The 26,540-nt window shown below is 37.7% G+C and overlaps 1 protein-coding gene across 39 annotated transcripts in view; it reads left to right on the forward strand.

The window, feature by feature from the left end:
- TCF4 (transcription factor 4) overlaps positions 1-26,540 on the forward strand; it is a 344,143-nt gene that overhangs the window by 277,724 nt on the left and 39,879 nt on the right. For all 39 annotated transcript variants that reach the window (XR_004970074.1, XR_004970073.1, XM_036323265.1 and 36 more), the window contains 3 exons: positions 11,219-11,324; positions 14,802-14,935; positions 20,950-21,082. Coding sequence is in view for 37 of the 39 variants with exons in the window: in XM_036323265.1 (XP_036179158.1) it covers positions 11,219-11,324; positions 14,802-14,935; positions 20,950-21,082 (373 nt within the window). In the remaining 2 variants the exon portion in view is untranslated. The remainder of the gene's footprint in view (positions 1-11,218; positions 11,325-14,801; positions 14,936-20,949; positions 21,083-26,540) is intronic.

Here is a 26,540-nt window from a genome sequence, read left to right on the forward strand (position 1 = left end):
TCTTCTGACATTTTCTAGTTGCTAGTTATACATCTGAAATCTCTCAACTAGCCAGTAATGAAAATTCTGGACTCTTCATTTGTTTTTAAATGTACCCAAGCACCTGGCCTTGTGCTAGCTAGAAGCTCTGCTATGAGTTAAGCCAGTGAAATATTGCTGGCTGATTTCACCTAAAAGTTTGCCCTGGATATGGGGGAGGAGCAGGTATTTGAATGGATATTAGATAGAGAAGTGGTTGATTGGATATAGATGTTGACAATTTGCATACTTTTTTTTTTCACTTCAATCTGTGCCACAGAGTCATACATTTGGTAATTATTTCATGCTTTTGTTTTTAGTTGAAAGTAGTTAGAGCCATATGTTTTGACAAAGAAAGATAATTTGTACTTTTTTTTTTGGCTTTATGAAAGGGAGAATGGGTAATAATTTTACAGTGTACCATGGCAGAGATTCCTGTTCAAAACTTCACCAGATTGGAAACTCACTGTTCATAACAATCCTCTTGGTTAGCAGAAGATGAAGGCATATGTATGAAGCACCCTGAATTAAGTTGGATGCTTCAAAGTACAGCGTAGAATTCATCCATAACTATACTTCGAATGGGTAGGTCTCATTTACTAATATGGAAATTTGATCTCCAGATTCCTAGGTGGTCTGGAAGGGCATTCTGGTCAGGTGCTAACAATTCTGACCTGGGATTCGGAGTGAAAAGACCTGGGTTCTGACCTGCTCTGCTGCCCTCATAGAGCCATGTGACCCCTGGGGAAGGAAGGCACCTACTCTCCTCAGCTTCTGTTTCCTAGTGTAGAACAGGGGTGAGAGGGTTGATCCCTTATCAGTGGTTCTCAACCTTCTGGCCCTTTAAATACAGGTCCTCATGTTGTGACCCAACCATAAAATTATTTTCGTTGCTACTTCATAACTGTAATGTTTTTACTGTTATGAATCGTAATGTAAATATCTGATATGCAGGATGGTCTTAGGCGACCCCTGTGAAAGGGTCGTTCGACCGCCAAAGGGGTCGCAACCCACAGGTTGAGAACTGCTGCTTTAGATAGATAATCTTTCTCAAACTGATTACTAAGTAAGATAATGGATGCGGACAGATTTTATAATTTAAAATACTGTAAAGGTAGGAACTTTTAATAATGATTAATCAGAGAATTTCAGCAAATTTCCTTGTATACAATTAAGTTCGAGGCCAAAGAAGGTATCCAGTGAAGTATGTATTCCCTTTTGTGAAAATGTTTCTTTGACTATTCCTCTTGTCTTGTCGATCTCTCTTAGAATCTTGTCTCACTATCTTTTCATTCTTGCTTGGGTCTTTGCTCTTGAAAGTGTGTCTCTCTGCTTTTATCTCACACAATTTTCTTCCTTATCGTTCTTGCTTCCTGGGGAGGAATGTGTGCTTAGGAATGATGGCTCTCTGGCCATCCCTGGTGATTATATACAAACACAGCAGTAAAGACACTCAGGATTGGAGGGCTAGGAATGACACATTAAGGGTAGTACATGGCCAGACTCTAAATATATCAGCATGTTTGTTTGGTTCTGCTTCCCCTTCTTTTAAAGCCTTCACCGTACCCTCCCGCTTTCTCCTTTTCCCTCTCATTCTTCAAAATTAATAATTGAGAAAAGATCTAAGACTTCATCACATGGAAGTGTAGTAACTGCTAACAAACTGTAGCAGCATTTCTATTTCCCAAGATGGGGGGCGATTGGAGATGTGTTGACAAGCGCATTTGTGACCATGGAATTTTTCTGGGGATACAAGCTTTTGCCCCTTATAGTGAATTTACTTATTTCAGTGGTGTCCAAACTTATTAGAGCTCAGATCCCTGTGTAAAAGACACACCTATTATCATCCAGTAAAGGATGTTAGCACTAGACTTCAGGCATCAACCTTTAGACTTGGGTTCAAAGAGAAAAGGGTGGGGAATGGTACTCTGAGAAATCTTCAGTGTGGACTATTATTCATAATTGCCTTCACCTTCCAAAGAAAGCTCAGCCTTAAAACACATTGAGAAGTGAAAAGCACTAGAATGAATCTGTTTTGTCAGACACAATGAATGTTTATCTTTCTCCAGTGTGATGTTATTCTTACTTTGACGTGTATCTTGTGTGCGATGTGTTTATTCATTCATTCTTATGTGCACTTAGAACTACTTGAGCCTGTGCTGTGCCAGGTACTACACACACACACACACACACACACACACACACACAGTGCACCTGCACATTTTTTCATCACACTGTTTTTAAGCTTATTGTTTCTTTGATTGACTCTCTTACCAGGCCTTCTTAAGTATTGACTAGAGTACATGAGAAACAGTGATGATTAGCACTGGAATAAACCTAAAATTAAATCTTTTTATTATAACATCTTAGAATGTGTTGTCATCTGAAAGACATGCTGCCCTCAGTTAATTAATGAAAAAAAAAATGCCTGCAAAGGTCACAGAGCTATTTATTGGCAGTATAACCAACACTGTTTTTATGTTCCAACACTTCCTAATAAGCAGTAGTTGTTATCTAAAAAAAAAGCAAACAATTGGTAGCCAAAGAGGCAGAAGTAGTACTGAGATGGGAGATGATCCATTAGAAAAATGGACAATCACGAATTTGATGTGTAGCTGTAAATAAAGATATAAATAATGTACTACATCTGTTTATGACTTAAGATAACTAGAGATAATAATTAATTGAAATAATAAGTCATGTTCTCCTTACTATTACCTTTAATTGCTGATGAACATTTAATAAATAAAAGCTCGAAAACAATTGGGGTGTTAGAATATATTAAAGAGTTGTGATGTGCTTATTATCCAGTCTTTTATCTGTGCCAATCCTGAATCTGGCGATGAAGCCAATTCTCACATGAGTAAGTAACAAAAAGAATGTAACCAGGAAGAAGTCAGGTTTCACCTGAACCACATTTTATGCAATTAAGTATTTCAAAGAGTTCTTTAGCCAGGTGTAATTTGATCAGCTGAAGGCATCCTCAGCCATGGCCAAGTACTCAAAATGTTAGCAGTGGACATTCCTGGGATATGCCACGTTGAAAGTAATAGCAAACATACAGTGTCTGCTCAGGAAGAGCCAAGAGCACGAGAAACGCAGGTGTAAAAATAAAAAGAAGTATTTGTAGCCAGAGGCGAGTACACATTAGGACTATATTCACACTTCATGTGAATGCTTTAAATAATATGGTACTTTTTATCAATTTAGTGCCTTTGTATTTCACCACTAAACCCAGGTGTGCCGCTCAACAGATTCCTTAACCTCTCTGTCTTCAGTACCTTTAATAGGAGTGCTAATACTTGCTGAATCTTTGCTCAGCTTTGTGTCTGGAAGACAGATGGACGATCCTCCTTGCAGGAGGACACAGGAAGTTCCTTCGTGCTTTCCTGGTTGGGATCACCCAGAGTCCTCTTCTGGGAGAGCAGTGTTCCCAGGCCCTGGACTGCAGAATGGCCAGGAAGTGTAGGGACCCAGCACTCTACAAAGCTGGGTTCTGGTAGGCCTCCATGATTACCCTAAAAAGAAAGAAGCCTTAGCTATTAAGAGGAAATGTGGTAGACTGGTGGTCAAAAGACATGATTTTAATTCCAGTTTTTCCACGTAACTAGCTGTATGACTTTGAGCAAGGTAACTTCTCTGTGCCTCAAATTCCTTATTTGTGAATTTGATCTGATAATAAATAGGATTAGTGTAAAGACAAAGTGATTATATGCACACTTTTGCTGGAATAGTGTCTAGCATATCATAAGTAAACTGTTAGTATTTTTATCATTGTCATCATTTTGTCATGCCAACTGTGACAAGCGCTTGGGGCTGGCAGGCATTGGGATAAGGTCCTTTTCCAGATCTGGCGAGCGCGAAGCTGTGATTCCATAATAAATTACTTCTTTTCTTTGTTCCTAATTGCTAACTTCTTGCATACATTACTGAGATGGTTATAGGATAATATGTGAAAACAACTAAAAAATCACGAAACGCTCTAGGTCTGCGATATAGTTTGAGTGAGCCTCTGTAGATTTAAATCCCTATAGTATTGTTATGCAATTATTAGTGATTCCGCCTTAGTATTTTTTTGTTTTTGTTTTTAATTGAAGCAGGATTTTTTTCTTCCTTGTAAATTTCTAGACATGTCAAAGGCTACATGGACTCCTATTTTTTTTTTTTGAGTTTGAAATTTCATTTAGAGTTTTGAAAAATACATCGCAGCTAGCTATATTTAAGAAGAAAAAAACCACACATAAGAATATCCTTACCTTTTTAATTGAAGACAAGAAGAACATGATAGAGCTGCCTGGCCATAATGAACACAGGAGGCACACACTTAATGGGTCGGGCTCACTTTGTTACAGCAGCTCCACTGAGCCTGTGTGGGCTGGGGGGGCTGGCAGAGAAGTGCCTGGGCCCAGTCTGCCCATCATGTGTGCTTACACAACTCCTGATGTCTCGGAACATTCAGGTCCCTGCTTCTCCTCCCTGTTGCTTTCTTTTGGGTCTTTTTTATATCTTTCAGTTATATAATTTGATCAGTAAATATATGAACAAATAAGGGGATTGAAATTGTTACCATTTTACTCTTCTTAACACAGAAAAGGAAATTTAGTGTCTGAGAAGGATAAAACTCTTGGCTCTAATTCATTTATTGGATTTAGCTTCAGATTTAATTTACTCATTAATAGATCATGGAAACTCAACTGGTATTTAGAAGGGTAGAAAAATTATATGTGATATTTGTGATGGGAAATATGGATATATATGTTTAAAGTAACTTATATTCTAAATATATTACATATTTGAGGAATTTATTTTATGGAGATTATATATATATTCACTTTCATATATGTTTGCAATATATGTTAGAGTGAAGACAGGTCATTATTTCTTAGCACAAATAAAATATGAGTATCATATACATGAATGGTAGATTTTACACATTTTTTATAATTGTGAAAAAAATAAGACTAGCAATAAAGACAGTTTGAGGAGCAAAACTCTTCCTACTAGATTTATTTTAGGAAACTTAAACTATTTGGTTACTTCCTATGAAAGCCTATACTTATTTAAATGTATAGGCTTTTCAACAGCTTATACCCCAAAAATTTCCATTTATAATTAAGTATCTCTCTGTCAATATACTGCACACATTTATGTGTTATCTCTAAACAGATTTCCTATTTATGTGATAATAATGCAAACCAGCCTTTAACCATCACTTGGAAATGAAGTGTAGGATTACTTTCCACTAGTAAATATTTCTTGACTTGGTAACTATACTGAGAATATATCAGGTGAATAATTTTTATTTCTGTAGTTTGTCTGTTTTGTGCTCTTAGGTTGTATATTGCCTTATGTCACTATTATAAGCCCTTGAGTGTTACTCATTTTGTCTTTAAGCCATATAAGAACATATTTCAACTGTTACTTGAACCTGCTATCAACCTTTCATGCCATGTTACTGTTCATTAGAATACTTAAGTTATAAAACTAAAAAAGACTTCTGGAAGGAGAGTGTCAAGAGGACTGCACAAGAAATCGGGAGCCTGAGCACTGTCTAGGCCCCTGGGTAACTCCTTTAGCGTCTTCTTTTTGCTCATTTGTAAAATGAAGTTGAACTTACTTGAACTTTAAATATATCATTCCAAGAGGCAGGACAGTGGGTAGCAGGTGGAAGGAGAAAGGAACAGCTGTAAAGAAGTGATACAAAAAGATTTAAAAAGAAAAAGTAATAAAAACAAAGAAAGAGTAGAATGGAGGGAATCAGTTACCAATTTTGTGAACACACAAGATCAGAAAGTGTTAAAAATCAGTTCAAGCTTTATTGTCCTGCCATTCAATAATGCCAACATTTATTACACACCAGTTATATACTAGGTACTAGGGATAAGTATGTAGAAATTTGCCTCTCTCTCTAGTCCACCAGAAGAGTTCTTGCTTTTGTAGCCTAAAGGGAACAGGAAGTCTTAAACAAGCTGGCATTGTTGCAAATAGATGCTGTAATGGAGGGTGATGTGCATGCCCAGTAGGTCTCTTCACAGACAAGCATGTCTCTAGACCAGCACTTCCAATAAACTTGCTGCCATGGTCGAAAGTTCTGTGTTGGTGATGTACAGTGTGATGGCCAATGGCCATATGTGGCAGCTGAGCATTTGAAATGTGGCTACTGTAACTGAGGGACTAATTATGTTAGTTTATTTAATTTTAATTCAGCTTAATTCAAATAACCACATAGTACTAATGGCTACTATATTGAACAGCTCCATTCTAGACATGTTAAAAATAGCTATAAGCAATAAGTAGCACTTACAACAAGATATAAATAATACTATCATTTATGGAGTGACTACAATATGTTAGTACTAATGCTGAATAGATATTGTCTCTGATCCTCACAATAAGAATAGGATGGCCTCATTTGACAAAGGAAACTTGAGGCTCTGAGAGATAAATTGCTTTGTTTTGTCCTCACAACTAATTGGGAAAGCTGGAATTTGAAAAGAGTTGATCTGGTTCCAGAGTTGAGTAATTTCTCCTATCCTGCCAAACCTGTTTCTGTATTACCGAGAGACTGTCTCTTTTAAGTACATCTTCCCCTCGCTTTATGGATCAGCTAGCAATATACTAGTATCTTTAACTTGGTCACATAGACCAATTACAGTGTCCATTTACGTCTTCTATACTGGAGGGATCACCGCCCCTGGGCCGTTCTTTTCTCTTATTGTGACCCACGTCCTTCAAACAATATTGTAAGAGTTGAGGGTCCAATCCAGTTAGTTGCCTGAGTAGTGTGAGCTGATCATCTAAGAACTTTTTCCCATTAGATGCTAGGAAGCTTCAAAGCTTATGCCCCGGTCCGAAAACATCAGGCACACACTACAAACTCTTGGCATTTGAGTGTTTAACTGCCACACTTCAGAATATTTGTGAAATCTCCCACGGTCTGAGCTGCTAAGCAAGCCTCGCTGGCACTTGGGAGTCTGAGGCATAATTCTGCTTTGCTCTTTTCTATTCACCGTGGAGCATATAGCCATTTTTTAAGGGTCTGAAAGTTTTGATCACACTGTCTTAGTTACTCTGAACTTTGGAAATTATATGTTCTCCTTGGAAATTATATGTTGAGATATGTGCAGAATTTCAAAGGGGTAGTAATGTTAAGGAATGTTAAAGGTGTACTGTGTAATTCACTGTCTATCACCCATTGTACATGAGCTGTAGCCACTTTATTTGATCTCCTCAGTTTAGCTTCCCATTTCAGGAGGCAAATACCATTAACATATTCTAGTTTCACTCTGAATATACCATATCATATCTTATTTTCTTAAAGGTAATTATGAGACCCCACAAGAATATTTCTACAAACTATGGCCAAATAAGCCTTGTATTGATAATTATAAATTTCAATTTATAAAAAGTAGAAGCTGCCACTCCCTTCATTTCTTTTTTTTTGGCTTAGTTTTCTTCTTTTCTAATAGGCAGAGGTTCTAGTTTAAAAGCATGTGTCATATTATTATTTCTTTGATGGCTGCACAAAGGATAATCAGGACCATTGGATGGGACAGCTAATGTACAATAGTAATACTTCTACGGGTGCAACAAAAAGTAAATATGAAAACATTCGTTGTTTTTATCAGTTCAGGGTTTAATCTTATCTAGAGAGCTTTGTTAAACTCAGGATTTTTATATTCATGGTTTTGATTTAAATTCAGGATTGTAAGGAAAAGATGTAGTGTTTACTTTGAATATTAACTATACTTTGCTATTAGTGTTCTATGAAGCTTTTATTCAACAAATTGTTCATTAAAAGGCTGTCGCCTATAAGCTATGGCCCAGTCTCCCCATTCCCAATTTTGCAACAAAAATTTTTCACTTCTTCAGTCACTATTATGGGAGGAATCAGAATGCCAAAAGTCACCTTGATCTAAGCTACCATATCAGAGAAAAACTAAATGTAGATTTTTGTTTCCCTTTAGACTTTCCTCATGTTTCACTCGTGGAGAGTCACTTCAGTACATTGAACTAGAGTTTGGGATTTTAATTCTATTTTTCATTGTACTGATTTTCTGGTGTTAGTCATTAAAAATGATTCCAACTATTTGATGTTGGTTATTGTTTTGTTAAGTAAAAAGTTACCTTATTTAACAAATGTGTACATCATTTTTCTATTTGCATAGAATAGTAATAATTAAAATTAAATGACATGAGTTTTTCTTATTGAATTTAGTATCTCTATTGAACACCTTATTGAAACCTGTCCTCTGAAGCCTTTTGGTTGAGAAATTGGCAAAATAGTTGACTATACTAAAAATAATGAAGCAGCTCACTGATCATCTAGGTTGTTAAAGATGAAAACATGAAGGATAACTGGAGTATGGACATTATGATCACTCTGTTTTCACCAATATTATCTGATACCTCCGTCTCTATTTTTAAAGAAAGTAAACTTTAAAGAGTGGAAAATAAAGAGCAGTTGATAGCGGTGCAGCTTAATCAAGTCACATATTATTAGCAGTTGCTTTGATCGTTTCTTTATTAAATTTTCTTATAGCTAAAATAAATAATTTTTATTGCTTCTTCTTTTAAAAGTATACGTTCTGTGTGATATTTATTTGTATAAACAAATAGATAGAGCATTTATAACTTTTGCAGTGACAAGGATGAAGTTTGTAAATGACATTATACCTGATCTTTACATTATGATGTAAAGAAAATTTATAAAAGATGCAGAAATTTCCTTTTTTTTAAGCCATTAAACAATGGTCCATTTCTTGTTAACAAAGATTTCTGTCTTGTCTAAAGAGTCGTCATTTGGCTACAGCACCAGAAAAACAAATTGGATGGTATAAGATGCCCTAAGAACTTTTTAAATCACATCGATATTCTTTTTCATGCAGGTAGCGTTTATTAATTTGGAGTAAATGATCTTACCCACAGATCTTTAAGCTTGATCATAGTTGGTAATCAACGTAACTTCCTTATACATGAACAAAATTACTAAAGTTTTGACCTTATTTCACAAAAGAAACAACAAATAATTCCATACAAATTAGGAGGGAAAAATTAACCTTCTTAGGAACAATCAAATGATGTTGATATAATAATATACTAGTACATGTTTAAGGATAATGTAGTGAAATATGTAATTAAAACTCAACTATTATCTTAAAGTGAGTTATTGCCATTATTTTAAAATATGGTTTAGTAATGAGTTAGAGTTTATTTTCAGTTTTATAGTAAATATATTAATTTCTGAAATTTGGTGATAACACGTAGTACTATATATTAACACTGGCTGGCCAAATAGCTGTCAGGCTAATGGCCTGTAGATAGATATATTATAGTCATATTATGCTCATACTCTTCTTCTTGGAATGAGATGATCTAATTTCCAATTTCCCCCTTTTCTAGAAGGTAATGTTTTCTTTTATCTTTTTACCCTACATTTAAGACCTTCTCCGAATACATTTAGGAGCATTTTGAAACTGTTAATTGTATAGTTCTCAAGAAAATACTGGGTTTTGCTTTGCAGAACTGAGAGTATTAATTTGTTTGGGGATTCCTGGCTTAAGTTTTATTTTTTGTCCCTTAAATATATTTGAAAAAATTCCCCCCTTATTGTAAGGCCTTTGAAAATAGAAGCCAATAGCTATTTATACATTTAAAATATGAAGAACATTTAAAAAGAAAATGAAATATAGCCTGTGAAATATATGGCTTCTCTCCCACCATGGTGCAGGAAAAATCCTTGTTTTCTAAATTGCACATGGGTTTTTCTGATTTGTTTTTGTTTTGTTCAATCTCCAGGACCTCCCAATTTTCAAGGGCACTGTGGGGCATATGTAGCATTTATTTGATGTATGTATGTGTATGCATATTTTTCCACATCTCTCTCTGTGGACCTATCCTTTGTGAAATTCTAAACCTTATATTAATACTTAGTTTGTGATTCATGGTGTTCTGAGAGCAATTATATAATTTATCGGAGGGTGTTTATTTGATGTGTACTGTAAAAAAGGGGGGGGAGTTATTTTATTTCATTTTTTTGGTAACCCTGCCGTTGCCTTTTTATTGGTGAATTTCTCTTTCTTGTACTGTGACCTGTGAGTCTCACATGGGCTCACTGCCAATTCTGTGAGCGCTGCTGCTTCAAAATGGAGGAGGAAGGTTTCCGTTTCCTCAGGAGGACGACAGTGCTCAGTCCCCCACCATCTGGAGAGAGGAACTTCTGGAGAAAACGAAAATGGGGATTTAAAAAATTATACTTAGCAAAAAAGGCAAGGGGAAAATCAATTACAGTTAAACTGTACCTTATGAATTTATGCCTTTCCAGTATGCTGTCGTCTTTAAGGGAAATCTAAAGAGAAAAATACACTGGTTATTTTTATAAAGACCCAGTTCCCCAGATCTCATGAGTATTAGTAAACAAATGTAAGCAAATTGGGATTTTGGCACACTTTTTAAGTTAACTGCACACAGAAATATAATAAGAACTATAAAGGAGGGCTACCCCCGTCTTTGCACACTGATCGTTGGTGGTCTGTGTAGACCTGGCTCTTAGTGGCCTTGTCCATGCATCTCTGCAAAAAGCTGGCACTATAGGAATAATATTCCAAGACATATTTGTCACTTTCTTTGGTTTGAATAGTGTATTTGTTTTCTCTTTCTCTCTCTCACAAGTGAAAATTTTAATTAAAAGGTAAAGTAAAAGGGGAGAAGCTTTGTAAGTTATATAAATGTCTAACCACTATGCTGTACACCTGAAACTAATAGCATATTGAATGCCAACTGCAATAGAAAAGTTAAAATTTTTTAAAATGGGAGAAGCTTGGTGCATGTCTTTCTGTTTTTACCTTTCATGTACTCTTGGGCCACCTATGCTTTTAAAAAGAAAGGATATTTAAACTCCCACGATCACCGTATTGGTATTATATAACATATTTATAACTAGACATATTCTTGCCTGTGACTTGAAAATATCACTCCAAGTCTCCCATTCACACAAATGTACTGAGTATTTGGGGGCAAGGGGTTGTCTTCTGTTTTTCTGAAAGGACAAGTGTTTCTAGGCTTTCATCAATTGAGAATGCACATGGTACACATTCAATGGTAGACATTTAGCACTGTGTGCCTGCTTCTTATATCGTTGTGGACCTTGAACACTTTGGTCAATGCAGCCAGCCAAACTAAATCGCCTCTCCTTCCTCAGGTTTATGCTCCATCAGCAAGCACTGCCGACTACAATAGGGACTCGCCAGGCTACCCTTCCTCGAAACCAGCAGCCAGCACTTTCCCTAGCTCCTTCTTCATGCAAGGTAAGCTGTCTCTTCTCTTAACCAGAAATCACTGCGAAGTGTCTTCCTGGGTCTTGTCATGCCATGTATGAGGCAAGTGACTGCTGAACTGATACCCAAGAAGTGGAATAGTAGACAAGTATAGAATACTGACAGTCATGCATTCCTTACAAATAAATAAATGACTTAAAACTTACTAACACCTGTTTTTTAAATGAAAGCCCCTGCAGCAGCAATGAGTTAAGCTTAGGCTGGTTTGCTTTACTAAGAACCGATGTCTTGGAGGATGGTCTTCCATGACTAATCATTTCAGCATCTTCACCCTCAAGAAGAGTGTGCATATATGTTTCGAAGTGTTTGGACTCAGTGTATATTTTGAGCATCCTGGATTTAACATACCAGGGGACAACTTGTTATTATAAATAACTTTATATTAAAATTTTAGCCACGTATTGTTTCATAGGTAAGAACAAGCATCTCATTTGGATCAATGAAGTGACCTATCTGAAAACTGGAATATCATTTCATCACAGCCAAAGCTTTATTCAGCTTGCTAATTGATGTAGGGCAAAACACCCAGTTTTCTTCCCCGACAAATGCAGAATATTATAGCTTTGTGGTTGAAAAAACATATTTATTTTTCTAACTGGCCAGTGTCTTTGACTAAATTACCATGGATGTGTGGTCCCTGAGTTTATAGTCTTGCCATTGATAGCACAGCCCCTGTCTACTGCTTGAAAAAAGACCAAGATGGTTGAAATGACAGCAGCGGCTGTAAGAATAGAGTTTGGAGGATGCAGCTAAGCTCCATTCCTGATGTGTCTGTGACATTTACTGTCAGAACGCAGTGATCATATTACCAAGTTAATACTCTGAAATTCAGGTATGGAATTGACCGAGATCCCCTGTACGCAGAACTTTAACTCTTTCTGCCAGGCTGTGGAAGCCTTGTTTGAGTGTGTCTTTGGCAAGTGCCATGAGATGTCCTTACTTGCGCTACTCTAGGAAGGGCCATGTCACAGCAAGGGGAGCCTAGTTAGGGCTGCAGGTGCCAGGGGAGCAGCCTGGTGTCTCGCTTAGATTACAGTGGACACACTCAAAATCATTCTGATTAAAATGGATTTATTTTCTTTCCCTTCAGAGTGTTAGCTCTTTTAGGTTATTAGCTCACTTGTAAAATTCCATGGAAAATCTATAAAATTGAATTGAATGGGTCCCTCAGGAATAGAGAGAATTTGTTCCATGCATAATGGAGCTCATGTTCACAGGGACCCTTTATCTTTGTGACCTGTCCTAGGTGTAACTCTCATAGGAACACCCCAGGGCATGTCACTTGGGTGTGTTCTGTGCCATTACAAAAGGCTTCTCCCCTTCAGCTATAAAAAGCAGCCATATCCACATGGGCATCAGCACCTTCTTTTGTGGCTAGTTGTGCTACGGTGCTTACAAAGATTATCAACTCAAGGATTTGTCACTAAAAGCAGATTTTCATGGAGAAAATTGACAGAAGGATAGATTTCTTCTGCCTACCTTCACAAAGGTGGCTTGCTTAAACTGCACACTGCAAAGGAGATGGGGTAGTTTAAAACAATAGGTTCTTCTCCCTGCAGACCATGCAGGGTATGGGAAACAAATTTTCTTTTCTGCATATGAATACTCAAAATGCCAAAACATTTTTTTGAGTTGACATTTATGATGAGCACAATTAATTTGCACATGTCTAATTCTATTCTTTCAAAACAACATTATGCCAAGATCATGGGATGTGATAAATATTAATTTACTGTGAAAAGCATAATTTATGTAAAATACGTATTTTTATGAGTCTACATTGGGTTGAGTGTTCTGTGTTAACAAATCCGAAATGTATTTCCATATAGTGCCTCATGTTGTCAAAATGTTTCAAGAGTCCTTTTTAATGATATATATTTTCAATTTATTCGTCATATATGCCATCTATTTGAAAAGTTAGTGGTCCTGAACTTCATGTGTGACATCTAAACTTCCTCAATCTCAGGGCTAAATCTAAAGTAGATGAATAATAACTTTTTGAAAGTCTGATTTTTTCACATTACCATCCCAGGAACAGTGCACTGTGGCCCCATTACACATCAGCTTCCTTCAGTGAGGGGTGCATGGTGCCCCGGGAATTCAGGCCTTGGAGAAACATGCTGGTTAGGAGAAAGATATTCAGAGACTGTCAGGGGCATATTTTAAACCTACTACGGTGCAGCCTCTTATTTTTAACTTTAATTTCCATCTTCTAGTTACAATTCCTAAATTATCAAGATCACAGACTTGATTTTGCTTGCATAGTTCTTAAGAAATCTATAGATTATTCCTTTCTGTCCTGAAACTATTCCAGTTTTCTGAATTCTAACTTCTAAGTTTAAAATCTCAGAAAAAAAGAAGGCTCATTAGATACAGTGTTAGATTTAACTTGCCTATTGCCTACATTTTCAAAAGACCTTTATTAAATAAAAGGCTGGTGAAAATAACCTTATTTTCACAAAGCAATGCCTGCCATATAGTTAACACCTACCTGGTGGCATGGTATGTACCTGGCACTCAGCGATTTTTGTCAAACGTGACGTAAGGAAAACTTGAACCGGCAGTAACATGGGTTCCTCCCCCCTAATTTGAGAAACCTAAAGCAAACAAAACCCCTCTCCCATAGTAACTTCTAGGCCAATAGACCCAGAGAACCTATAGGAATGTTTTTAATATGGTATTCCAAAAAGATTAACTTGATGTAAAAAGATAATTTAAACCTCTTTTAAACTCATAGATAGTTGTATAAAATCCAGACTCCCAAAATTGACTGTAGACATTATGCACTTTATGATGTGTACTCTTTGAATTGCTACTGAAGGCTTAAGATAGCCATATATCTATATACCAAAAAATGTTTTTAAAGGAAACAAAAACTCAGAATGATATATTCAAGATTTCTCTTTCCTATATGTCATAATGTAATTGCAACTTTAATTCTGTCTACTGTATATGTTACAAAAATGAAATTCAATCTTAAATATGAGATGTTCTTTTTCATTATTACTTATTTCTTTATATACTTTTTAAACTTGTAGACATGCCAACTGTGTAATGTCTCAAGTATTTTTTTACCCCAAAATTTAAAAACAGTTTAACTTTTTGGTTAGTTTTCACAGAAAGTAGCATCAGAATAGTTCTAAGAAATCTTTCCTTTAGCATTAGGTGCCCTGCTGTCTTAACATAATTCCATGTAGAAATGTTTTTCTTTTACAGTTGGCTTTTTACTAAGAACACTTTACTATGTTAAGTATTTATGTTTGTTTAGCAATATAGAGTCAGTCATTTGGGGAAAAATAATGATGACTTTCTTTCTGATGTAACCAGCTAACTGACACAAAGATGAATGCACAAGAGACAGCCATTTTCAAGTATATGAAAAACCTCTATTCTGTTAAGCAAGTCTGAACGCCTCAGAAAAGTCACGGTTTTCTTTGTCCTTTACAGATGGCCATCACAGCAGTGACCCTTGGAGCTCCTCCAGTGGGATGAATCAGCCTGGCTATGGAGGGATGCTGGGCAATTCTTCCCATATTCCACAGTCTAGCAGCTACTGTAGCCTGCATCCACACGAACGTTTGGTAAGGCAGATTCACATGGCAATGGGGATAAGACAGCTGGTTTATTAAATCCAATCCCTGCCTTTCCGTGCGTGTACACAAGGACTCTGCAAATGCATGCAACACTGTACACACCCATTATGCTCACAGTTTATTGTTCCTATAATCAGAGATAGGACTGAATCAGATCACCTTTGTAAGTGCTTTTGGATTCCTTGTCATTGTTCTTGTTTATTGTGTTTTGTTCTGTGTTTTCTTTATCACACTGTCAACTTCCTTTGTTACATAAGTACACACTGTATTTCCGTTGCAGAATTCAGCTCTGGCTGTTTCTTTTCTTTTCTTTTCTTTCTTTTTTTTTTGTTTTTTTTGTTTGTTTGTTTGTTTTTTTGTTTTTGCTATTTGTAGTTTTGAAGGATATACTGCAGGGGGCAGAGTGACAGTCAGGAGACTTCGAGGGTAGTGATATGCATGGGCATTTCCACTTCCCTTGACCGGCTTCTCTCACACTGGGAGAAAGAGTTCGTTTTTCTTTACCCTCCTATCAGTAACAGCAACCATGGGATTTCTATATAGAGCAGATTCCAAATTTTCTATATTTAGTTTTAATTCCACAGCCCCAATCTTCTACTGATACTCTGTTTTGCCTCATTCCAGTTGAAAACTGCTGTAGAATGTTACTCTTTTTTCTTTTATCACTAAAGTTTCCACTCTGCCCATCACCTACACTCACCCTTCCTAATATTAATTACTTTTTATCCTGGAGGAAGCAACTCAACCTATTGTTTTTCTAGCCTCAAAACAACCACAGCCAAGAATCTGCTTGTGAATGTAAGTCTATCTTGAAATGGAGGAAAGAGTACTTCTAGATCACGAGTTAGGTTTGCGATGCAGATGAGATAAAACTGAGTCCCTTGTGCAATAACCTAGCTTTGGAAATGCATGGAAGTCCATTCCTACAAGGTTATTACCAGTCCACTAGCATTCGTAGTCTTTATATCATTTCTCTTCATCTTGGAGTCTCCCCTTTTTTCTAGTACCCAGAGTTACGTTTCTTTCTCTGTCCTGATACAGGATATAGGGCTTTCTAGATTTCTGTGATCTTTCTTTTGCTCAACCACTAGAGGTATGGAGAAAGCGACTTATATCCTATTCTAACAACCTAAAATATCCCAGGAGTTAGGATTTCTGAAATACTTGAATATGCCTACTTATTTAGTCCTAGTGACAGAGACACGATGTGGTCAAATAACCTGTCCATTAATGAGAGACAAATGAAGGTAGCATTGGCCTTTTATATTATCTCCTAAGTTTGAATGTGTAAATCACAAACTATCTCAAAGTTCAGCACATTTTTACTCGATAACAGATGATTTGCTTTCAGATTTTCTCTTCTCCTGCCTCCTACTTGGAGGTATGAGATTGAAAGCTTAGAGAAATATCAACTATTATTATACTAGAACTTCTTCTTGGCTAACATTTTTCTTTATCCATCATCATTTGCCACTTCTCTAAGGAACTCATGATCAAATCTACATGTGTCCTATGAGCAAGGACAGTTTTGAGTACACGGAAAAGATTTTGGCAGTATTCTAATATGTTGGAATTTCAGTCCTTTTAAGAGTTGTCCACCTGACATTTTCCTTCCCTTCTATATTTCTTTTTTCTTTCCTGTTATGGTCTAGAATTTTGATTTAGGTGGTTTCATTTTATCCCAAATTCACTGCATGGGGGAGGTATCTTTAAAATATGCTCAAATGCACAAAAAAAAATATAGCTTTGTAAAGGAAACCAACTATACTTCGAAAAAGTTTTGCTTAATGAAAACACTGTTGTCGACCAGGAAGAAAGATCATTTGGAGGGAGTAACCCAGTGAATTGCCTCAGATGCTGTATTTGTGACGTCACTTATCCATCACAAACCAAAGGGTTTTCATTCTTAACATGATCATGCAGCAGATCTTAGAGATTAGGGGTTTTGTTTTTTAAAAAGGCTGAATGAATTATGTCTCTGGCAGTGTATCCTAAATGAATTTTCTCACTGATGGTTTCTCCCTGGAAACTGTTGAATTGTTATATCGAGTGGCCATTGTCATTTCAGTAACCCTTCGGAAATATTTGGAAGTGACATTAAAAAGTCTGACCTGACTGAGAATAATTGGAGTATATAGTAGGCAGTTGGTGTTTTTTTACTTGAAAATAATGCCAGTTCCTTACAGTGCTCACCTGTAGCTTTGGGCCACTGCCATGCTATGTCCTAAGTGTACGTACAAAGTCACTCAAAAGAATGGAGTTTGTGGTTGACCTTTGGAATGTTTCTTGTAGAAGGTTTAAGTTTGGAATGACTTGACAGAGTTCATTCTAAAAATAGGATGAAGTCCTTGCTGTCTGGCATGGTTGAGTCCTGATCTTTGCACTACAGAGTAACATAGTCCTTGGAGTCAGGAATTTTAATATAAAGGAAGTTCTGTTGTCTTTATTTTTTGTAACATAAACCCTTCCCCTAGTGATTCTCAATCAGGTATGATTTTTGCCCCCAGGAAACATTTGGAAATGTGTGTGTGTGTGTGTGTGTGTGTGTGTGTGTGTGTGTGTGTGTTGGGGTGGGGGTGGGGGTGTAGTTGCAACTGGAATCTAGTGTATAGAGACCAAAGACGCTGGTAAAAATGCTACAATGCACAGGGGAGCCTCCCACAGTAAAGAATTACCTGGTACAATCCGTAGTGCCAAGGTTGTGAAACCCTGCCTTACCCTAAAGCCCAATTGTCTTCTTGGTATGTGCTACCAATTATTATAGTTCCTTAACTTTTTTATTGTTTTCACTATTACAGATGTCCCCCACAACTCACCCTGCTTTTACTCACCTTCACCCAGTCTCCTTCCCCCTTCCTCTGACCATCACCACACTGTTGTCTGTGTCCTTGGGCGATGCATGTATGTTCTTCGACTAATCTCTTCATATGTGTTCTTTGGCTAACCTTGTCAGTCTGTTCCATGTGCCTCTGGTTCTGTTTTGTCCATCATACAGATTCCACATATAAGTGAGATCAATCTTTGAATTATCAACCCATAAAAACATCACTAATGGAAACATTATCACCACTTACTCTATCAATATATTCTAAATACACTCTCTTAGGCCATTAAAGGTAAAAATAAATAGTGGGCATGTAAGGCCATAGCACTTTATCATACTTCCCCTTTTGCTTTGTAGTAAGCAGGGCAGACAGTATTAATAGCTGGACTAAAAGAGACTCAGGCAGCGGTTCTCAACCTGTGGGTCGCAAGCAATGAAAATACATCCTGCATATCAGATATTTACATGACGATTCATAACAGTAGCAAAATTATAGTTATGAAGTAGCAGCGAAGGAAGGTTGAAAACCACTGGAAGGGGACCTCTTGTAGTTGATCCCTGACTACTCTACAAGAGACGTGATTCACATATCACTGATATTCTCTGTGGTGTATTTATTACAACTTTGAGTAACAGTAGTTTTCATGATACATTTTCTTGAAAAATAATCGAGTTATAAATCTCATTAATTGCTTTCAGCATCTCATAGTCTATGAGTCTCTAAAAATAACTGATTTGGGTGCATTATATGGGTTTCCCCATTAAAACCTGTGGGAAATAACTTTTTTTTTTTTTTTTGTCTCAGAAGTCAATATGAACCCTTTGTCAAATCCTGAATTACTGCCCAGGTTTAAGGGGTCTAAAAATTCTCACCGATGCAATAATCTTTTTTCCTGTGTCATCCTATAATTATTAATAGTTATTTCAATAGTTTTTATAATATTTGTCTCTGTTTTGATTTCTGCATAGTTGGGACTGATTTATAAAGGTTCTGTGCTCTTTAGAAACTCAGCATGGAGCAGAACTGAAACCTTCTCTTTTTCTTTTCATTTTCTTTTTCCTCATTCTTTCTCTCTTTCTCCACTTTATGATAATCTTTAGCTCCTCAGCAGAAATAGTTCTTCTAAGTTCGGTGTTTGTGGCTTATTCAGAGTTTCAGGTTAGCTCTGCTATGGAATGGCCCCACTCTACTATTCTCTGGAAGAAATTTCAAGGGACTACTTGGGGTATTCTGTGAGTAGCAAGTAGAAATGAGTTTAACAGGTAGCATAAGGAATTTTTTAGTCATGCAAAGAGGTTCATAAAACTTAAAAGTTTGAAAGACATTCTTGGGAACTTGGACAAGTTTAAGGGCAGTATGTCAACTTTTACACTGAAGTTGACCTTTCTTTGGACTATTTGAGTGTGCAGAAGTAATATATCCAAAAGCATGGATGTGGCAGACTTGGCTCTGAAACAAAGTTTCATTTTTCAGTTACCTCTCAAATACTAGCATTTCAATCCACTGTTTATTAACAGTAGCCAGTTGTTCATTGCCTACATAGGGTAATTATGTGTTCTGCACTCAGTAGCAAGTTGTGGGATGCAAAGGTATAAACTGTATCCTCTCCCTTTAAAGAGTTTACAGTACAGTATAGATGGAAATGCATGTGAGAGAGATCGCAATGAAAGGCAGCATATCATTATTAAATGGCCCAGTGAAGATGTTGTCAGTTCATTAGGGATTCAGAGAGGTGAAGTCTTGGAAGAGTGGGAAGCAGTGAGGAATCATCGAGGCGGAGGTAGAACCAAGATGGGCCTCTCAAAATAAAAGAAAATACCAAGACACCAGGGTTTCACTCCTTGTGAATAAATGGCCTGGGCTTGAAGCACCTCTGACTTTGAGCATCATCTCCAATCTCAGTTTTATATAGAACATTAACAGACTCTCCAGTAATCACATAATAAAGATCCATAGCCCATTAATATATCACATATAAGGAAAAATTATATTTTAGCTTAAATGTCTTCCTTTACATGTTTATAACTCATCAGATGCCTATGAGAACACCTTTTTAAGCTATTTATCATCTTGAGCAGGAACATAGCTCAATATTTTTCTGTAAATATTACTGTGACCCTCCTAATGACCTGCTCACTCCCAGACAGAGAGGTGGGTGGAACCTAATTTGCCAACCTTCCAGGTACTGTAACATGCCCCAAGAAAAGCAGCTGATTTGAACAACTGGTGCAATAATGTAACTCAACGTCAAGCCTTAACCCAAATGATTCTGTAAAGGTGATCTTTCACAGTCAACAAGATGACGATCACTAATGGAGAGGACATATGAAGTAAGAAGTCAAATAGTTATTCTCAGTTCACTTGTTCTCATTTAATTCAGTACAGTCATTGAGTTAAGGCTTTACATATTGATGCTTCAGAGAGATAGCTAATCATTAGCACTTTTTAAATTTTTTATTTACCATTTGTTCTTGCTGGAGTTCAGAAAGGTAACCAAATTTGGCAGGAAAAGACCTGAGATGGTTTACTCTTTGCCATTTAGTGTTCAGAAGGTCAGGATGAAGTGTAATGCAAACCCTGTAGGTCACCATGTTGTTTTACTCAGTGTATCATAGAGTCTTTCTTACCTGATCAATAGGCTGCACAAAGAAATAATAGCAGTGCTTTTTTATGCTGTTAAAGTCACAGAGCTGCTTTTTTAAAAAAAAATGTTTTTATTGATTTCTGAGAGAGGAGAGGAGAGGGACAGAAAGCTAGAAACATCAATGATGAGAGAATCGTCGATTGGCTTCCTCTTGCATGCCCCCTACTGGGGATTGAGCCCACAATCTAGGAATTGAACTATGACGTCTTGGTTCATGGACCGAGGCTCAACCATTGAGCCACACCAGCCGGGCCACAGATAGGCTTTTAAGAAGTAGTTTTTAGATTTAGAGATTGTAATCATTTTTAGTGTCCTACATTGCCATCATATTCCCCTAGATTTGATGCAAATCCAAACTGTGTCTTTGTGTTTTAATATTTGAAAAATGAAAGTTGTCAGAACTAAGCAAGATGTATTCTTCAATATTTTGAAATTTTAAGGGTTTTCTCCATTGCAGAAGAAAGTATTATAAAACTAACCCATTAAATATTTTATGGTTGAAAATTGCCTCCTTTTTCTGCTTCTTGCTACAGAGCTACCCATCACACTCCTCAGCAGACATCAATTCCAGTCTTCCTCCAATGTCCACTTTCCACCGTAGTGGTACCAACCATTACAGCACCTCTTCCTGTACGCCTCCTGCCAACGGGACAGACAGTATAATGGGTGAGTTTTGGAAATGCCAGTTCTGGTACCAACACTCAATGTCAGGATTATAATGAAAGATCTCTACCCTCCCCGCCCCCCCCCCCCCATAATTGAACAGCAATCAGAGGATGAATGTTTATCACATAACTGAACAAACAAATGAACCAAACAGAAATAGTCATTGGCTTGACCATAATCACATTTTTTTCCACAAGAAACTGAAATTTGGCTACTTTGCCTATTGTAATTAGTTTGAACAGGGTTTAAATATACCAAACCGCCTTGCTTCTCATACTCCCAAATAGCAAGCAAAGTGAACTTTTATAAGACAAACCATTGAAGACTAATGAGATAAAGACCACGATATCTCTTAATAGTAGTTGTTGACCGCTTCCCAGATTCAGTCACTGTGTTGTGCTCTTAGCCATGACACGCCACAGTCTTCTGCAGATGGGTTCATGTGACACTGACAGGCAGCTAGTAATAACTAGATGAGCTTCACCTTCAGAAGAATGCCGCATGGTGAAGTCCTTCAGAGGGAAGAAGTGTCACTCACTCACAGGAGAGGAGACAGCTGGGCATCAGTGGGACAGAAGTTATCCGCTACTTTTTCTCAAGTTGAAAGAAAAATAAGTTAAGGCAGAAAGTTGCTGGCAGATTAACGGAGCCATCCCCCTCCTCTCATTTTCCATGCTGTCCACTGTGGTCTTCTCCCACGGACAGATGGCTCACCATCACACTCTCACCTTGAGGGAGGGAAGAGCTGGCAGGATGTCTAGCTGCCCAGGGAAGAAAGAGTTCCAGGTTGGGGAGGAGGCGAGCACCCCCTTCTGAATTGGCCTTTGTCAACTCTCTTTGTCACCCAGCACTACAGTCTGATGCTCCAGGGTCCTGTTAAACCTCAGGCTTCACTGATTGCCACTGCGCTGGTTCGCTCACACCCATACCTTGCTGGGGCTTAGGGCTACTTCCAGGGGGTCACTGATGAGAACACTGGCTGTGTGTTTTAGAGAGGAGAGTGTGTGACAGTAATCCTGCTGCTAGTCCTCTTAGTATCTGTAGTTTTTCATTTTCCTTAGTCTGTATAACTTTGGGAACTAGTATGAATCACTTATGTGGGAGTCTTTTATAAAAAAGAGATGTATTTTGAAGTGTTGCAAATATAATCCTGCCTAAATAATACACTCTCTGTTTTATTCAATAATATATTTCACACTTGAGATGAGCCATCTAGCAGCCCTTCACTATCATGTCTCATTGAGAAGCAAATTTTGGAATTTCCATTTTTATAACTTTTCATAACAAAGTTTCTACAAATATGTTGCATGAGTTTGACCTTGGGGGGCTCTGGACTACGGTCATATGGGGACATTTTGTAGCTATCAATGCAGTTTTGGCAGATTTGAAAAACAAGAAGAAAGAAGTGCAGAACTGAAAGAGTGAGAGAAGCATATTTCACTTCAGTGTGGTTTGGCACATGGAAAGCCCCTTTCTGCAGTCATGAGGTCTAGTTATAAAGCAGGCTGACCGGTCACTCATCCTCTTACATGGCAGATTTCCTGTCTACTTGTGATTTGAGTAATTTTCTTTTTTAGGAAGGTATAAAGGTGGAGCAAACGCTTGAGCTGAGGAGAACATACTTAAGCACTGTTTGAAAAAAAAAAGTTATGTTAATTAATTTGCAAAACAGTCTTCCTGGGAGAGAGGCACTAGACTTGGGAAGGAAGATATTGCGAGAGCGTAATCTTCGCCCCTGGGCTGTGGTTAGCAAAGCCATGCACCTGGGTAGGAATGGGATTTGCTTTAGTTAAGCTGGTTGGCTCATCATTAGCTCATAGATGAATAGGAATGTCTCCTCTCCTCCATTTGGCCTGAGCAGGATGGAGCTCTAGGTGAAAGATGGACTTAGTGGAAGGAGGGTCTAGGTAATAATTAGGAAGCTATAATTTTAAAAGGGAAAAGTATGAGATTTTTGGAACCTGGAAAAGGAACTTTTTTAGGCAAAACATTATTACATAAATTAATCCATAACCATGGGTGTACTTGTCAAAATCTGCTAGTAGAATGTGAAAAAGCTTTATAATCTTTTCAGGAAATAAGTAGACATGGTAATTGAGCATTTTGGAAGAACTTGCATAAATTCAGTTATGAATTTAGGATTACTGTAAGAGAGAAGACTCATGTTCTCCCTGAAAACATGTCTTCCAATTCCTCCAGTTAAAATGCAGAGGAAAATTTGGGTATGATAATAGGCTTCATGGTTGCATAGTGTCTGCGTGACTCAAGTTTCTTCGCACTTTAATTCTCTTAGGTTTTGGCTTGATTTTCAGAGTGTGGTAGAAGTCAGGGACGGCGGCATGTCTGTATAACAAGAGAAGATTTCTCTTCAGTTACTAATGCTTCCCTAACAAACAGTATGGGTTAATAGGATACATCTGTAGACTTTTGAAAATACTTGGCATATACTCACTCATTCTGAAATGCAGGAAATAAAGAAATATTACATTGCCTGTATCGCAGAGAACAAACAGAGCTAATTAAATAATTGGTAAATAGGGAACACATAGCTTGACACATGTTTAAGATTACACACATGATTCTGTAGAAAATGGCTGTAAGCAATACTAATGCCATAAGAATGGGGTTCAAGCGCTAACACATGGACATCAGATTTTTCAAGTTTTCTTGGTGTAAAGTTGCAAGGCAGTGCAATCTTTTAATAAACAACATTGATGTCTCAGGAAGCTGTTTTTTCCGTTCAAAAGATGATTGGCCCATTTCTCAGTTTCATGTTATAATGCATCTTCCTAGTGGCCAACAATTGTCCTGAACTGATCATAGGACAACAGAATGCATGCGGCGTGAGATGAAAGCTCTAGAACTGTTGGAAGGCATCCTCTCTGGAGCCAGGCTCCTTTGCCTCTAGTTCTGTTCTCTTCATTTCAGAGATGGAAGATGCTCACTGGGATCTCGGATGGCTTGTGTTTGGTTTGGAGGAATGACCATTGTTTCTTGTGATTTTTGTTCAGTTTTTCCCCCCTTTAATTCCCAGTATCATTTTTCTGAGAAAGCCTTAAGAAGGATAAATCTTACTGAGATTATATTAATGGTGAAATTTTTTTGTGACACATTCATCCATGGATTTTTGAAAGAATTCTAAAGTATTTCATTTGTTACACAGAATTCACATTTTCCTCTGAAGCTTTGCCAGCAAACTCTGGAGATTATACCAGACATTTCTGAGTTAGAGGGATCTAGAAGTGTATGAGTATAATGCGTGGGACACAGCATGGGTCCATAGACATTTAACTAATGGAGCACCCAGTTAAGGAGAGGAGCTAGGGCTGAGGGCTTCAGGAGTTACCAGTATCAAAGCCCTTCAAACTTTATTCTGAAACCCTCTCAGTATTATCCAGCTGGGTGTATCTCAGAGAAGGAAGTGGAGTAAGTTACTAGATACCAGCTGTAGAGGATAGAAATGTGTAGAGACTAGTAGCCGTATACATTTTGTTATATACATATTTCCTTCCTACCTGCAGTATCCAATAGCCCTTCCTGGTCAAAAGCATTGAGGTGACTATACCACACACACTTCTGACACTTCTCAGTGAGGACCCCTGGGAGGTACCATTTGTATCCACTCCCTGGGTGTGACTTCTTGTTGTTTGGGCTATACACCCTCCCTTGCCCTCAGAGGGAATTGGGCATACAACCAGTATAATGCTTATAATAACTATTATTGTTTTATTGGTCTTTAACTGGCCTGCTTTCTCATACAAGGCATTTCCCATGTTTTTAACCTCAAACCAAACAGTGTTGAAGGAACAGACTACCAAAATGGATTTAATACAACATATGCTAAAGATCACCCTGGAATATCTATCTGGTTCATGCATTAATCTGGCTTACTACTTTCACTTCTAATGACATGTTTGTATGACATGAAGCACTTGAGTATGTGGCTTTTCTAGCAGAAACATGTCAATTTCCCCTTGGGGACTTGGTTTCACAGTTATTTTATATTAGAGTAGTCACATAGATTCACTTTGTCTTTTACAAGAATCTTGAGCCTTCAAATAGAGTTGGGTGATAGAAAGGCACAGAGCATAAGGGTTTATGAACTTCACCCAGCAATGTCATGGCACCATAGTTACAAAGACCACTAATGGAAAACAGTAAACTAGTTTAAGTCTTGTCCATTTCCTGCACATGGTCCTGAGGCCCAACTTTCCCCCTGAATTTCTAGAGATCCCTCGTGCTAAAAATGAGTGCATTCTAGCCCTAATTTGAGGTTTAATTATAAAATTAGATTCTGTAGGAGTGCTGGAGACGCTCCTTCTTGTGTCATCTTTATAGTCAAGTTCATGACATTGTTAGGATGCTTTTAATAGTTTAATAATACGAGGCTCACTTGCACATAGTTCAGAAATAACTAAATTTCAAAGCAGTCATCTTCTTTCAGGCAAATACACCATAAATTACACTTATCGTTCCTTTTATGTCTTTGTCATGTTCCCAGCCTGAGGTTATGGGTGTGTATTAAAAGGGTAACATATTTTCGCAATTCTAATTTTCAGTAGTGGATCCCCAGGCACCACTCCTCCTGGTGTTTTGATGAGGGTGTGTTCTAATGGGAATCGCCATTTCCCCAAAGCTGAGAGTGCGTCCCAGGGTGGTCCGACATGTAGCAGAACCCTCTCTCTGCTCCATAGCTAGCCAGCACCAAGCACCTGTGCACACACACGCCCCCTGAGCGGTGCTCGGGTGCTGGCAGTGCCGGATCCCCCCACAGAATTACACTTCCTCGTAATCACCGCTCATCTTCCACTCACATTTACTTTCAACCCTGCTTTACGGCAGATTCTTTTTTCTCTGGAGCAAGAAAAATTGATTAGAGCTAAAATATCTTAAGAAATCTACCCAGTCTTTACCAAATAGGGGCAGTAGTTTTCATCTTTATTTGTTATACGGGCACTTGGGTAATTGCTCATAATACGAGTTGACAAAAACTTGGGCCTAGAATCGTAATCAAGTCCTGTTACACGAAAGCCAAAAGGTGGATTTGATAAGCACCAAGTTAATTAGAAGCGCGTTTGGCTAAACATGCCCCATTACTTAATATAAAAGAAATTAGAAGTTTGAGAGTTAATAATATGTTCACTGTCGGATTATTTGTGCCCTTTGGCATATCAGTCACACAAATAAAAAGAGAGCTCTAGCAGAAGACCCCTGTCGCCTAACATGCTCAGGGACTCTTGAAAATGTGTCTTCTCCAACGCTTCCTGGAACAGAACAAAAGGCATTCCAAGTGAAGGGGCAAACTGGCCCAGGAAACTGCTTTGGAATTTAAGCCCTGGATTCCTCACTCCAGCTGCCGCTGCCAGGTGGAATGGCTGCATATTAAAAATAGTCTGTTCTTATCAGTGGTCTCCATGAGTAGCCTGTTAGTTTTCGGAATCATTTTTATGACAACCTG

Source organism: Myotis myotis, unplaced genomic scaffold (genome assembly GCF_014108235.1).
Source record: "Myotis myotis isolate mMyoMyo1 unplaced genomic scaffold, mMyoMyo1.p scaffold_m19_p_9, whole genome shotgun sequence".
NCBI classification, from domain to species: domain Eukaryota; kingdom Metazoa; phylum Chordata; class Mammalia; order Chiroptera; family Vespertilionidae; genus Myotis; species Myotis myotis.